We start from the raw sequence: 13,010 nt of genomic DNA, 5'->3' as shown, positions 1-13,010 counted from the left end.
TTCTTAGAAGGACACCAGTCAGATTGAATTAGGGCCTTCCCTAATCCAGTGTGACCCCATCTCAACTCAATGACATATGCAATGACCCTATTTTTAAATAAAGATACATTCACAAGTACCAGGGGTTAGGACTTCAAAACGTCTGTTTTAGAGAGACACAATTCAATCCATAACACCCCTGCATTATCAAGTTCTCTCTTGCTGCTCAATTATTACCATGTGAGAATCAAATGCTTTACTATGCCTAGTCTTTAAAAAGAATACCTCTTGATCACACGTCCCCTCCCAACTACAATCCCATTTCTCTACTCTTCATCAAAACTCTTGGGTATTCTTGCTGCTGATTCCTCTTCAGTCCAGTCTTCAACGGGGCTTCAAGTCCCCTCCATGCCCTGCAACTCCTCTAGTCAAGGTCCCCAGTGGTCTCCATCTTACCAAGCCCTGTACTTAATCTTCATCTTGCTCTGCCTCTCCAGGAGCATTTAACACACTTGAAGCACTCACTTCTCCTGGCCTCTGTGATCCCTCCTCTTCTTCTATCTCCCGGCTTCTTCTCAGCCTCTTGCTTGGCTCCTCCTCCTCTGTGCACTTTATATGTTCTAGAGTTTGCCTTAAGGAAGTGTATTTCAAAGTGTGATCTGAGACTAACAGCACCAGCACCAGCACCAGCTGGAAACTTGTTAGAATCACAAATTCTTGGACTCACAACTGGTTGCATAAGTTACAAACCTAGAACTCATCCTTGATTCCTCTTTTTTCTTACCCCACATCCATTCAGACAGCAAGTACTGTTGGTTCTACCTGGATAATATACTTCCCATTCACTTACTCCTCAGCGTCTCCACCTCTACCTGTACCAGCTTACGCTTCTTCATCAGCTCTCACCTAGACTACTGCAGTGACCTTCTAACTGCTCTCCCTGCTTCCACTTTTTCTCTTGCTGCAAGCCATTATTTGTACAGCTGCCAGTTTTCTTCTAAAAACATCTTAGTCCTGTAACTACCCTGCTCAAAATTTTCCAGTGGTGTTAGAATAAAACGGCAGTTAGAATAAAACTCAAAACTCCCTATGCAGCATTACATGACTTTTTTCTGCTCATCTTTCTGATCTCATCTTCTACCATTTTTTCTTTTGCTCATTTTGTTCTGGCCATGTGTTGTTGTTTTCTGTTCCTTACCCCCTCAGGGCCTTCACATTTGCTGTTCTCTCTGTCTGGAATATTTCTTTCCCCTAATCTCAGCATGGTTGCTTCCTTCTTGTCATTCTTATCTCAGCACAAATATCCCTCCATAGAGAGGCCTTCTAACCCACTTAATGTAATATTTTCTTCCTTTCCCAAGTTGCTTTTCATAAATAATCCTGTTTTATCTCATAATGCTTCTTACGATCTGAATTTATCTAACTTACTTGTTTTCTTAATAATTCTGTGGGTATTCCTACAGCTCCACGAGCCTTTGTCTGGCTTTTTGATTGCTATTTTCCCATGGCTAGAAAAATGGCTGGCACACAGTAGGTGTTGGTAGTTATCCAGTGGAAGATTAAACCTTACATGAGGGATAAAATTAAAGCCAGGATGGTAAAAGTTTTATGTAGGGTAAATCTCTTAGTTCACCCCTAAATGTGGCAAGAAACTTGTTCTATGAGATGGAACTAAGACCCATCAGCAAATTCCCACCTCATATTCAGTCTGGAGCATGCCCATAAGGAGTCAAGTGGTGGAAAAATTATCTACACAATTAAAATAGTCCTGTCTCTTTTTTATTGCCCAATAATATTTACATTTAACTGAAGTGAGCATAATATGACTCCATCATAATCAAACATTATTCTATACTATTCCATACTTCTATTTCTGCCACCCCAATAAAATTACGTACTGTATAAGACAGACTATATCTTATGTTTCTTTTCTAGCACCTATAGGTGCTACAAGAAACTACTGAAACAATAGATAAATCTAAGTACAACCACCAAATCATTGGCTGCTCAAGAAAACCCACCAGGTTCTTGACCGCCAGTAAATCACACAAACTCTCAGAACCATGAGAGATAAAATACAACAAAATAATAAATCTTACAAAGAATTTGTGAATTCTTTCCTTCAATCTGGGATTTACAGTTGTTCTCAAGTATCTTTTTTTTTTTTTTTCCATATTTCATTGTGCTAAGAAGGTTAGCAAAGCTTCACAGGCTCCAGGGCCCATGATCCTCCTGAGTTTTTCCAAAATAACATAATAATTACTTTTGAGAAACAATGAGATAAATAAAATGATTGTTTTACCTTCGGTAGATTTTGTTAAATTTTCAGCTTGGCTCTGGCCAGTGGATTCCTTAATATCCACGGGCTGCTTTGATTTTGGAAGACTAGGCATATCTGAGGATTCTTGTTCTGAAATCTTTTGTGGCATGGAATCTGGAATACCCAAAACAAATATTATAGAGTCATGTTTGACAGTGATACAATGATTACTAATACTCGTACCCTTCTTCACAATGAAAAGGTGTTTTTCTTTCTCTTCTCTACAAAGACTAAATATAAGAATGCCATCTAGAGGTAGCGATTCTTCCTTATATGATAAAATGTTTGCCGTTAACAAACAGGACCGTATTTGCAGATTTCACATTCCCTAGGAACTGGTTATTTTTTTTCTGGGCATTCTAAGCAAAGGCAGAGTCATCATCTCATTGGCTTATGAAACAAAAGTCAAGTAATTTGGGTCTATTTTTACCTGACAGGCAAGTGTAACTGAAGTATGATAAAAAATAAGTTTCTAATCTTAATTCTATTCATTAGTATGAAAATGTGTCCTTTTTCAAATATGTATCACTTAAAGAAATAGGTGCACTCTAAAAAAATTTTTAAAGAAATATAGTTAGGCCGGGGGAGACAAAAATATTTCAACCTGTGTGCCAAGAAATGGTAGTTTCTACCTGGGTTACCATGCTGAAAAAAACCACCTCTGCAGCCTTGCCCTGTTTCAAGGGAAAAGTAGGTTGTAATCGATTTGCGCTATCTGCTGGGTGGGGGGAGTCTGGGTGGCAGGACAAGGATACCAACTTGTGACTCCTGCTTTCTCCCCATGACATTTAAAGTTATTGCTGCATCCTCAATCTTACTTATTAATTTGTCTTAATCTTTATAACTAAGACAAATTTACTTTGTCTTAATTGTCTGGAGTTTGATGCTTTCTTTGGCTGTATTCATTCTAGGGACCTGAACTTCTGGTATTTTAGAGAAGGAAGCACCCCTATCTGGGGAAACCGATTGCCTCTCTACTCAATTAAAGAGAAGCACTACATTTTATTTCATCCTAAATTCTTCAGAATGCATCTCTTGAGAATGAAGACATTCTTTATGTATCCTCCACACCATCATCACGCCACAAAAATTAGGAATAATTTCATAACACCCTATAATATATAGTCCCCTAATCAGACTTCAAAAATATCTTTTATAGTTGTTTTTTCCCCTCAACCCAGGATCCAATCAAGGTTTATGTATGGTATTTAGTTTTTATGTCTCTTTAGTCTTTTTTGATCTTGAGCAATTGCCACCTCTTTTTTGTTTTAGTAACACAGATTCTTGAAGAGTCCAGACCAATTGTCTTATTGTATATCTATATTCCAGATTTGTTTGATCATTTCCTCTTGATTCAGGTTAAAGATTTTTGGAATGAATTCTACATAGGCAATACGCACTTAATATTTCACTATATGAGAAAGCACATAATGTTAGGTTGTCTTATTGTTGGTGTGCTGGTTTGGAAGGATGTGTATCCCCTAGAAAAGCCATGTTTTAATCTAAATCCCATTTTATAAAGGCAGAATAATCCCTATTCAATACTGTATGTTTGAAACTGTAATCAGATCATCTCCCTGGAGATGTGATTTAATCAAGAGTGGTTGTTAAATTGGATTAGGTGATGACATGTCTCCACCCATTTGGGTGGGTCTTGATAACTTTCTGAAGTTCTATAAAAGAGGAAACGTTTTGGAGAATGAAAGAGATTCAGAGAGAGCAAAGCAGAATGACATAGCCATGAGAAGCAGAGTCCACAAGCCAGTGACCTTTGGAGATAAAGAAGGAAAACGCCTCCCGGGGAGCTTTATGAAACCAGAAGCTGGAGAGAAAGCTAGCAGATGATGCCGTGTTCGCCATGTGCCCTTCCAGCTGAGAGAGAAGCCCTGACTGTGTTTGCCATGTGCCTTCTCACTTCAGAGAGAAACTGAACTTCATTGGCCTTCTTGAACCAAGGTATCTTTCCCTGGATACCTTTGATTGGACATTTCTATGGACTTGTTCTAGTTGGGACATTTTCTTGGCCTTAGAACTGTAAACTAGGAACTTACTAAATTCTCCTTTTTAAAAGCCATTCTGTTTCTAGTATATTGCATTCTGGCAGCTAGCAAACTAGAACAGTTGGTGATGCTAAATTTGATCACTTGGTTAAGGTGGAAATTGCAATATTTCTCCATTATAAAGATACATTTCATTTTACAATTTAGTAAGTTATACGTTGGGTATGAAATTGATACCTTGTCAATTTCATTACTCCCTAGATTTTTAAGCTAGTCAAGTCTTCTGAATGTTTTTAGGTAAATTTTAAGCTTCAGGAAGAAAACTAAATTTTATTTAGATACTGGTTTCCTCACATAACTCAGTCAACTCTGCAATATGCATTTCAAAGTTGGTTATATCATCAGCTCTTATTGAGACAAAAGGTGATAGGAACTAGTTATGTCCTAAGAGGCCACTGTGAGCTATTTTTCAGTTAAGCACATTTAACAGGAATAAGAGCTCTACTAACATATTACCTGGAGGAAGGTCACATGTATTCTGAACAGATGTTTTGTTTTCATCTTCACCTTTCTTTGTAAAAGGAGGAAGGTTTTTTGAAAGGGCATCCAGATAATTATACTTTAGAGAAAAACCAAAAGACTTATTTTAGACTTGCACATGACTGAAAGGCAACTACCAAAGCACATCAAAGTGATGAGTAATATCAAAAGCACATTTTACGGAGCTCAAAATAAAGCATACAAATGAAAAGTTCTTCAATAGCTGATTAACTCAATTCTAACTTTTGCCATTTGATCATAATTTACTATGATTTATTCTCAGGGGAGCACTAAAATTAATAATAGCAGTTTAATTTTCACAGAAATTAAATTAGAGAGTTGTGAGCACATGAAAATATTCACTCTTCTTCAGGATTTCAATGAATTCCCAGCCAGTGAGGGGAAAGCTGGGTTTTTCTGCGGTTCCAGTTCTAGGCTTATCCAGAAGAGGAATGGGGCACTTCACCTCTGTGAGCTTCCATATATCACAATACTATCTCAGCAGACGCTGGATAAGGAAATCGTCAAGATGGGATATATCAGAGGAGACTCAGCGATAGGATTTTTTGACTCCCCCTCCCCAAAAGGACTTGAAATAGATGGGAGAAGTTAATTAGTAGCAATAAGGTAAGGCAAGGCAAGGGCAACGGTAGCAACACATTAGCAGAGAACCTCTACTTAAGTACAAGAACTGAAATTTGTCTTCTTTTTCATATGCTTGTCAGGATATAAATTCAAAGGGTACTAATTGGTCAGTCAAGTCAATGAAGGAGAGAATTTTAAAATGTCAGGAAACGTAGACTATATATGCAGCGTATGAAATTTTATAAAGTTATTCATCTGTAGTTTATTATAATTAATTATAATTAATTACCTGAGACTGATAACATTTGCTCAGTTCAGATTTGAAGTAGGGTGGTATTATTTTATTCCTAATATCCAGTAGGTATTTCTTTGTTTCTTCTATATGTTTCCTGGTTAATAGTTTCATAATGATGCAAAAGAAGATACAGAAAATTTAAAAGTATTATTTGCTTGTACTTTAGCTCTAAGTCCCAGAGAAAATCAATGGGATCACTAGAAGTAAAACTGGTAAGAAACAAATCATGAGACATTTTTTGTCAACTTGTCTCGATTCATTTTCTCCTTCTTTTAGAATTGGCCACATTTTCCTACTTTAGAACTCAGGCTCTCATCTAAGATAGGAAATAACAATACCACGTGTTAGTTTGGTTTTGCAGTTGATCTCAAAAGACTAATAACCACATATCTCTATAATGATTCACCTTTCTGCATGCCTTTTGGTTTTGACTGAGGTTTAAATGTCAGCTAGAACCTTATGGTTTCTATAATTTTAGCTGCAGTGGTTCCAAAACCAAACCAACCCAAACAAACAAAGGAATGGCTTATGAGTAATGTGGCCAGTGTTACGGAATAGAATAAAAGCAATCATAATAATCCTGTTAATTCATATTTTTCTCCATTCTTAACTTATTTGAAAAGCAATTATAAAAATAATGTATTATTGGGAATATAATATATATCAATAAATAAATGTCATATATTTGCCAAAAAAAGGAGGTGGGTCAAAGCAAAGCTTACTTTTGGGCTAATAAGGAAATGAACGACAGATGGTAAATAACAATTATAACACTATAGTGTTGAGTTTGTAACATTAATAACATGTAATATATATTATAAAACAAATATCACAAAAAATAAAAAAGCAAATAGAGTTATACAGGAGAAGCATTTTTTACATTACTTGAATTAAACTAATATAAATCTGAATTTGATTCTGATAAGTTGTGATGGATGTGGCAAACCCTGGAGCAACCACTAAAAAAATAACACAAAATAATACAGTGAAAAAATCATTAATGCAACTAAATTATTAAATTAAAAGAGAGTCATTCAATGAAAAAGAAAGCAGTAAAAGAGGAACAGAGAAACAAGAAAACATGACACATATGGAAAACAAGAAATATTGTGGCTGATAAAATCCCACTATATCAATAATAAATGTGAATGGATTAAATATCCAGTCAAAAGGCAGAGATTATTAGGCTTGAGAAAACATGGCCCAACTATATGGTATCTAAAGGAAAAACACCTTGGAGTCAAAGTGCTAGAAAAGAGAAGGATGGAAAAATTTATATCACACAAACAGCAACCATCGGGAAGCTGAGATGGATAGAAATAATCCAAAGTATGTTCTCCAAATACAATGGAATGAAACTAGATATCAGTAAGAGTAATATATTGGGAAAATTCACAAATATGTGGAAATTAAACAATATACTTCTAAATAACCAATAGCTCAAAGAAGAAATCGGAAGGGAAATAAAAAATGCTCTGAGATGAATGAAAATCAAGACACAACATGCCAAAAACTTGTGGATGCAGTTCAGCAGTGCTTAGATGGAAATTTATAGCTATATCTCAAACATTAAGAAAGAAGAAGAATCTCAGATAAGTAACCCAGCCTTCCACCTTAAGGCATTAGGAAAATAAGAGCAAACAGAAACAAGAAAATATAGATGAGTGGAAATTAATGAAATAGGAAGAGAAAAGCCATAGGAAAAAAAAAGTGAAACTGAAGCTGGCTCTTTAAAAATATCAACAAAATTGATAAATCTTTAGTTGGTTTAATCAAGAGAAAAAGAGAGAAGACTCAAGTTACTAAAATTAGAAAGAGGAGACATCATAATCATTTACAGAAATAAAAGGATTATAGAAGAATACTATGAACACTTGCATGCTAACAAATTAGATAAATGAAATGGGATTCCTTGAGACACAAACTACTAAAATTGATTCAAGAAGAAACAGACGTTCTGAATAGACCTACAACAAGTGAAGAGATTGAACAGTAATTGAAAAACTATCCACAAAGCGACACCTAGCCCCCGATGGCTTCATCGGTGAATTCTATGAAATGTCTGAAGAATTAATACCTATTCTTCACAAACTCTTCCAAGAATTAAAAGAAGATGGAAAAATTCTCAACCTACCCTATAAGGTCAGTATTATCCTGATATAAAAAGCACAAGAAAACTATAAACCAACATCTCCTATGAATATGGATGCAAAACTACTCAATTAAATACGAGCAGACTTAATTCATAAACATATGAAAAAAAATTGCACACCATGATCAAATGGGATATATCCCAGGAGTGCAGGATTTGTTCAACACCTGAAAATTGATTAATGTAATACATCATACCAAAAGGATAAAATGCATAAATTTCATGATCATCGCAGTAAATGCAGAAAAAACATTTGACAAAATCCAACACTCTTTCATGATAAAATATTCAAAATAAACAAACAAACAAACAAACAGAAAAACTAGGGATAGAAGGGATCTTCCTCAACCAGATAAAGGGTATATATGTAAAACCCACAACATCATATGTAATGGTTAATGATTCGATAGCTTCTCCCTGGGACCAGAAGCAAGATAAGGGTATTCACTCTCACCGCTTCCAGTCAAGACTGTGCTATAGGTTCTAACAGAGTAATTAGGCAAGTAAAGGAAATCAAAGACATTTAGGTTGGAAAGTAAGAAGGAAAACTAATTCTATTTACAGATGGCATGATCTTGTATATAAAAAATCCTATGAAGCCATCCTAGAAAATCCTAGAACTAATAAGTTTAGCAAGGTTGCAGGATAGAAAATCAATATACAAAATATACAAAATACCAATATACATAATCAATTGCATTTCTATACTCTTGCAATGATCAACCTGAAAATGAAACTAAGGAAACAATACTGAATACAATAACATCAAAAAGGATAAAATATTTAAAAATAAATTTAATAAAATAAATGCAAAGCTTATGCTCCAAATGCTTTAAAAATAGCATAGAAAGCAATTAAAGATCTAAATAAATGGAAAAATATTCCATGTTTATGGATCAGAAGACAACATTAAGATAGTAATACTTCCAAATGATCTACATACTCAACCCAATCCCTATCAGAATTTCAGCTGACTTCTTTGTACAAATTTACAAGCTGATTCTAAAATCCAAAGGAAATTACAAGTGAATAGTCATAAAAATCCCCCAAAAGAGGCATAAAGCAGGATTCACACTTCCTGACTTCAAAATTTACTATAAAGCAATGGTAATCAAGACTGTGTGGCACTGGTTCAAGGGTAGACACATAGACTAATGAAATAGAATTGACAGTTCGGAAATAAACCTATACACCTATGGTCAATGATTTTCATCAATAGTGCCAATATCATTCACTTGGGAAAGAAGAGTCTTTGCAAAAAATACTTCTGGGGCGAATAGCCATAAATAAAAGAATTAATTTGGACCCTTACCTCACATCATATGCAAAAATTTCCTCAAAACGGATGACAGATCTAAATGTAAGAAGAAAAACCATAATACACGAAGGTGAAAACATAGGGGTTTTTATGACCTTGGATTTGGCAAAGGATTCCTAGATATGACACTAAAACACATGAGCAACAAAATAAAAAAAATAGAAAAATTGAACTTTGTAAAAATTAAACACTTTTGTGTTTCAATGGACACCACCAAGAAAGTGAAAAGACAACGCATGAAATAGGAGAAAATGTTTGCAAATCATATGTGTTTGTTTGAAACTGTTATATACCTCAGAAAAGCCAGGTTCTTTCAATCTGATCCCATCTGTATGGGGCCAGACCTATTGTTTAGGGTGAAACCTTTGATTAGATAGTTTCCATGAAGACTGACCCACTCAATTGTGGGTGTGACATTTTGATTAGATTACTTCCATGGAGATATGACACACCCAATTATGGGTCTGACAGTTTTGTAAGATAGAGACATGACTCCAGCCATTCAAGGTGGTCTTGATTAGTTTACTGGAGTCCTTTAAAAGGGGAGACATTTTGGAGAAAACACAGTTGCTTCAGAACTGACAGAGATGCAGACATTTGGAGATGCATGGAGTGCCCACAGAGATGCTTGAAGTGCTGTTAGAAACCAGAACCCAGCAGACATTGCCATGTGCCTTCCCCTGAGATGCCAAGAAAGCCAGGAACCCAGAATTTTGCCCTGGAGAAGGTATGTTAAGGTCTACAAACACTTACAGAGGAAGCCACTGGAATCAGAAACTGGAAGCAACAGAATGGAGAACAGGGACCAGCAAATGCCAGACACATGCCTTCCCATGTGACAGACATTGGCCTTTCTTGAGTCAATGTGTCTTTCTCTGGATGACTTAGTTTGGACATTTTTATGGCCTTAGAACTATAAACTTGTAACTTTATAAAAGCCAACCCATTTCTGATATATTGTATTCTAGCAGTATTAACACACTAAAACATCATCTATCTGATATGGGGCTTGAATCTAGACTATATGAATAACTCTCCCAACTCAATAATAAAAAGGCAAATAACCTTATTAAAAATTGGGCAGAGGAGCTGAATAGACATTCTTCCGAAGAAAATATACAAATGGTCAATAAGCACATGAAAAAGATCACGATGCCATAAATCATTAGGAAAATAAAAGTCATACCCTTAAGGAGCTACTGCTTCACACCCACTAGGGTGGATAAACTCAAACGTCAGGCTACAAGTGTTGTTTAGAAGGTAAAGAAATCAGATTCTTTACACACTGATGGTGGGAAAGCAAAATGGTCCAATCACCTTGGAAAACAGTCTGGCAGTTCCTCAAATGATTAAACATAGAGTTACCATATAGTCCAGCAACTCCACTCCTAGGTATATAGCAAGAGAAATGAAAGCATATGTCATCAAAGAAACTTGCATACAAATGCTCATGCATAATATCAACCACAGATGGATGGATAAACAAAGTGAATAGCTATACAACAGAATATTATTTGGCCATAAAAAGGAATGAAGTAGTGGTACAATGTGACCTTGGAAACATTATGCCAAACGAAAGAAGCCAGTCACAAAAGACCATAACTGTTTGATTTTATTCACACAAAAGTTCAGAATTGGTTAGTAAGGTTGGGGTGGGGAGAGGTTGCTAAGTATATGACATTTCCTCTCAAGGTGATGAAAATGTTTTAAAACAGACCAGTTATGGTTGAGGATATCTGTGAATATATTAAAAACCACTGAATGTGCACTTTAAATGAGCGCATGATGTGGTATCTGAATCATAACTCTACAGAGTTGTTAAAAATTTTCATTGGTAACACATACACCTATACAAAATTAAGACTTATTAAAGAGCATGCAATGAACAGGAAGTCTCCATCTCATGCTGCCTCCCTAAGCTCTTAATTTCCGTATTCAGTGGCAATCATTGTCAGCAGTATCTTGGATATCCTTTTGGGATACTCTATGAGACACTACAAATCTTCTAGCTTGACTTTGTGACTTAAGTCTTATCTCAACACTTCTCCAACACATTCCACAAAGTAACCCTAACACTTTTGTTAAGAAACACATATATTCTGGGGTCATTCTGGAGAGGAGCCACACAAATGTATATACTAGTATCATACGTATTACTATAAATTCCATAAATATATCTGCCTTTCTTTATGGCAAGAGTTCTGGGGTCAGAATCCTCAGCTACTATTGAAAGGAAACTAAACCACTTGGCATTTAGAACACATTCCTCATGTGAATAACAAGAATTCTTGAATGCTTATGACTATGTTCTACATTAAGTTCCAGAATACTTATTATTATATTAGAGTTACTAAAGTACAGAGGATATCTTGAGAGATTTCTTGTTGAGGAGGGGAAGAGGATCTTCCTACCAGTCAAATGGGTTTTTTTGGGAGCTTGGATGGTAGGACTTTTCAGACTATCCCACTCTAAGACTCTACATAAAAGGGCTTTTCACACACTCATGCGTAATTGGGATAGAGTTACCTCTTTTGTTCCATATTTTCTTTCAGTTGCTTTGATGCCTTTGTGCGCCTGTGTGAAAGGAAAGTAGAATGAAAAGGGGGCTACCACTCTTGCTCACAGCGTACAATCAATTAAAAGTAGCACCATAACATGATAAAGTATTAACAGTATGGGAAATGAAGGACTGTGAGTACATTGATATACTCATCCATAGTTAGGACACTATGTCTCTCCATTACCTTAATTTTCATAATTAATATGCTTAATACTAACTGGAACATATTACTGGATTAGCTTACCTCCATTTCTTTTCGAAGAAATCTTTAGTAAATGTTCCCGGTGAACATCCTGGAGCAGTGACCAAAGATTGCTTATATAAATCGGTTAGATGGGCTGCAACTTTAAAAATAGATGCAGTCAATTTTTATCCTCACTTCTTTACACACAACACAAATCAGTATCAACTACTCACTTGAAAATTTTTTAAATGAATATATTCACATATAAACACAAACATTTTTATCATATGATCATTCCATTCTTGTTATATAATCAGCAACTCACAATATCATCACATAGTTGTAAATTCATCATGATCATTTCTTAGAATATTTGCATCAATTCAGAAAAATAAATAAAAAGAAAACAGAAAAAAATTCATACATACTATACCCCTTACCCCTCCCTTTCCTTGATCACTAGCATTTCAATCTACTAAATTTATTTTAACATTTGTTCCCCCTATTATTTATTTATTTTTAATCCATATGTTTTACTCATCTGTTGATAAGGTAGATAAAAGGAGCATAAGACACAAGGTTTTTACAATCACACAGTCGTCACATTGTGAAAGCTGTATCATTATACAATCATCTTCAAGAAACATGGCTACTGGAACACAGCTCTACATTTTCAGGCAGTTCCCTCCAGCCTCTCCATTACACCTTAGTAGGTGATATCTATCTAATGCATAAGAATAACCTCCAGGGTAACCTCTCAACTCTGTTTGGAATCTCTCAGCCACTGACACTTTATTTTGTCTCATTTTGCTCTTCCCCCTTTTGGTCAAGAAGGTTTTCTCAATCCCTTGATGCTGAGTCCCAGCTCATTCTAGGATTTCTGTCCCACGTTGCCAGGAAGGTCCACACCCCTGGGAGTCATGTCCCATGTAGAGAGGGGGGAGGGCATTGAGTTTCCTTGTTGTGTTGGCTGAGAGAGAGAGGCCACGTCTGAACAACAGAAGAGGTTCTCTTAGGGGTGACTCTTAGGCCTAATTTTAAGTCGACTTAGTCTATCCTTTGAGGGGTTAAGTTTCA

General features: G+C 35.7%; 1 protein-coding gene across 14 annotated transcripts in view; it reads right to left on the bottom strand.

The window, feature by feature from the left end:
• Nucleotides 1–13,010, bottom strand: part of SPAG17 (sperm associated antigen 17) — a 287,582-nt gene that overhangs the window by 65,583 nt on the left and 208,989 nt on the right. For 11 of the 14 annotated variants that reach the window (XR_013159174.1, XR_013159175.1, XR_013159176.1 and 8 more), the window contains 5 exons: nucleotides 11,994–12,093; nucleotides 11,716–11,763; nucleotides 5,714–5,813; nucleotides 4,816–4,918; nucleotides 2,282–2,413 (listed from right to left, as the gene is read on the bottom strand). Coding sequence is in view for 4 of the 14 variants with exons in the window: in XM_077119739.1 (XP_076975854.1) it covers nucleotides 2,282–2,413; nucleotides 4,816–4,918; nucleotides 5,714–5,813; nucleotides 11,716–11,763; nucleotides 11,994–12,093 (483 nt within the window). In the remaining 10 variants the exon portion in view is untranslated. Of the gene's footprint in view, nucleotides 1–2,281; nucleotides 2,414–4,815; nucleotides 4,919–5,713; nucleotides 5,814–9,164; nucleotides 9,226–11,715; nucleotides 11,764–11,993; nucleotides 12,094–13,010 lie in introns of those variants that run through there. The other 3 variants (XR_013159179.1, XM_077119742.1, XM_077119743.1) reach the window with 3 other exon arrangements.

The sequence above is a fragment of the Tamandua tetradactyla genome, chromosome 11 (genome assembly GCF_023851605.1).
Source record: "Tamandua tetradactyla isolate mTamTet1 chromosome 11, mTamTet1.pri, whole genome shotgun sequence".
In the NCBI taxonomy this organism is placed as follows: Eukaryota; Metazoa; Chordata; class Mammalia; order Pilosa; family Myrmecophagidae; genus Tamandua; species Tamandua tetradactyla.
Note: the sequence above shows the minus strand (reverse complement) of the source record. Positions and strands in the feature narration are given on the sequence as shown.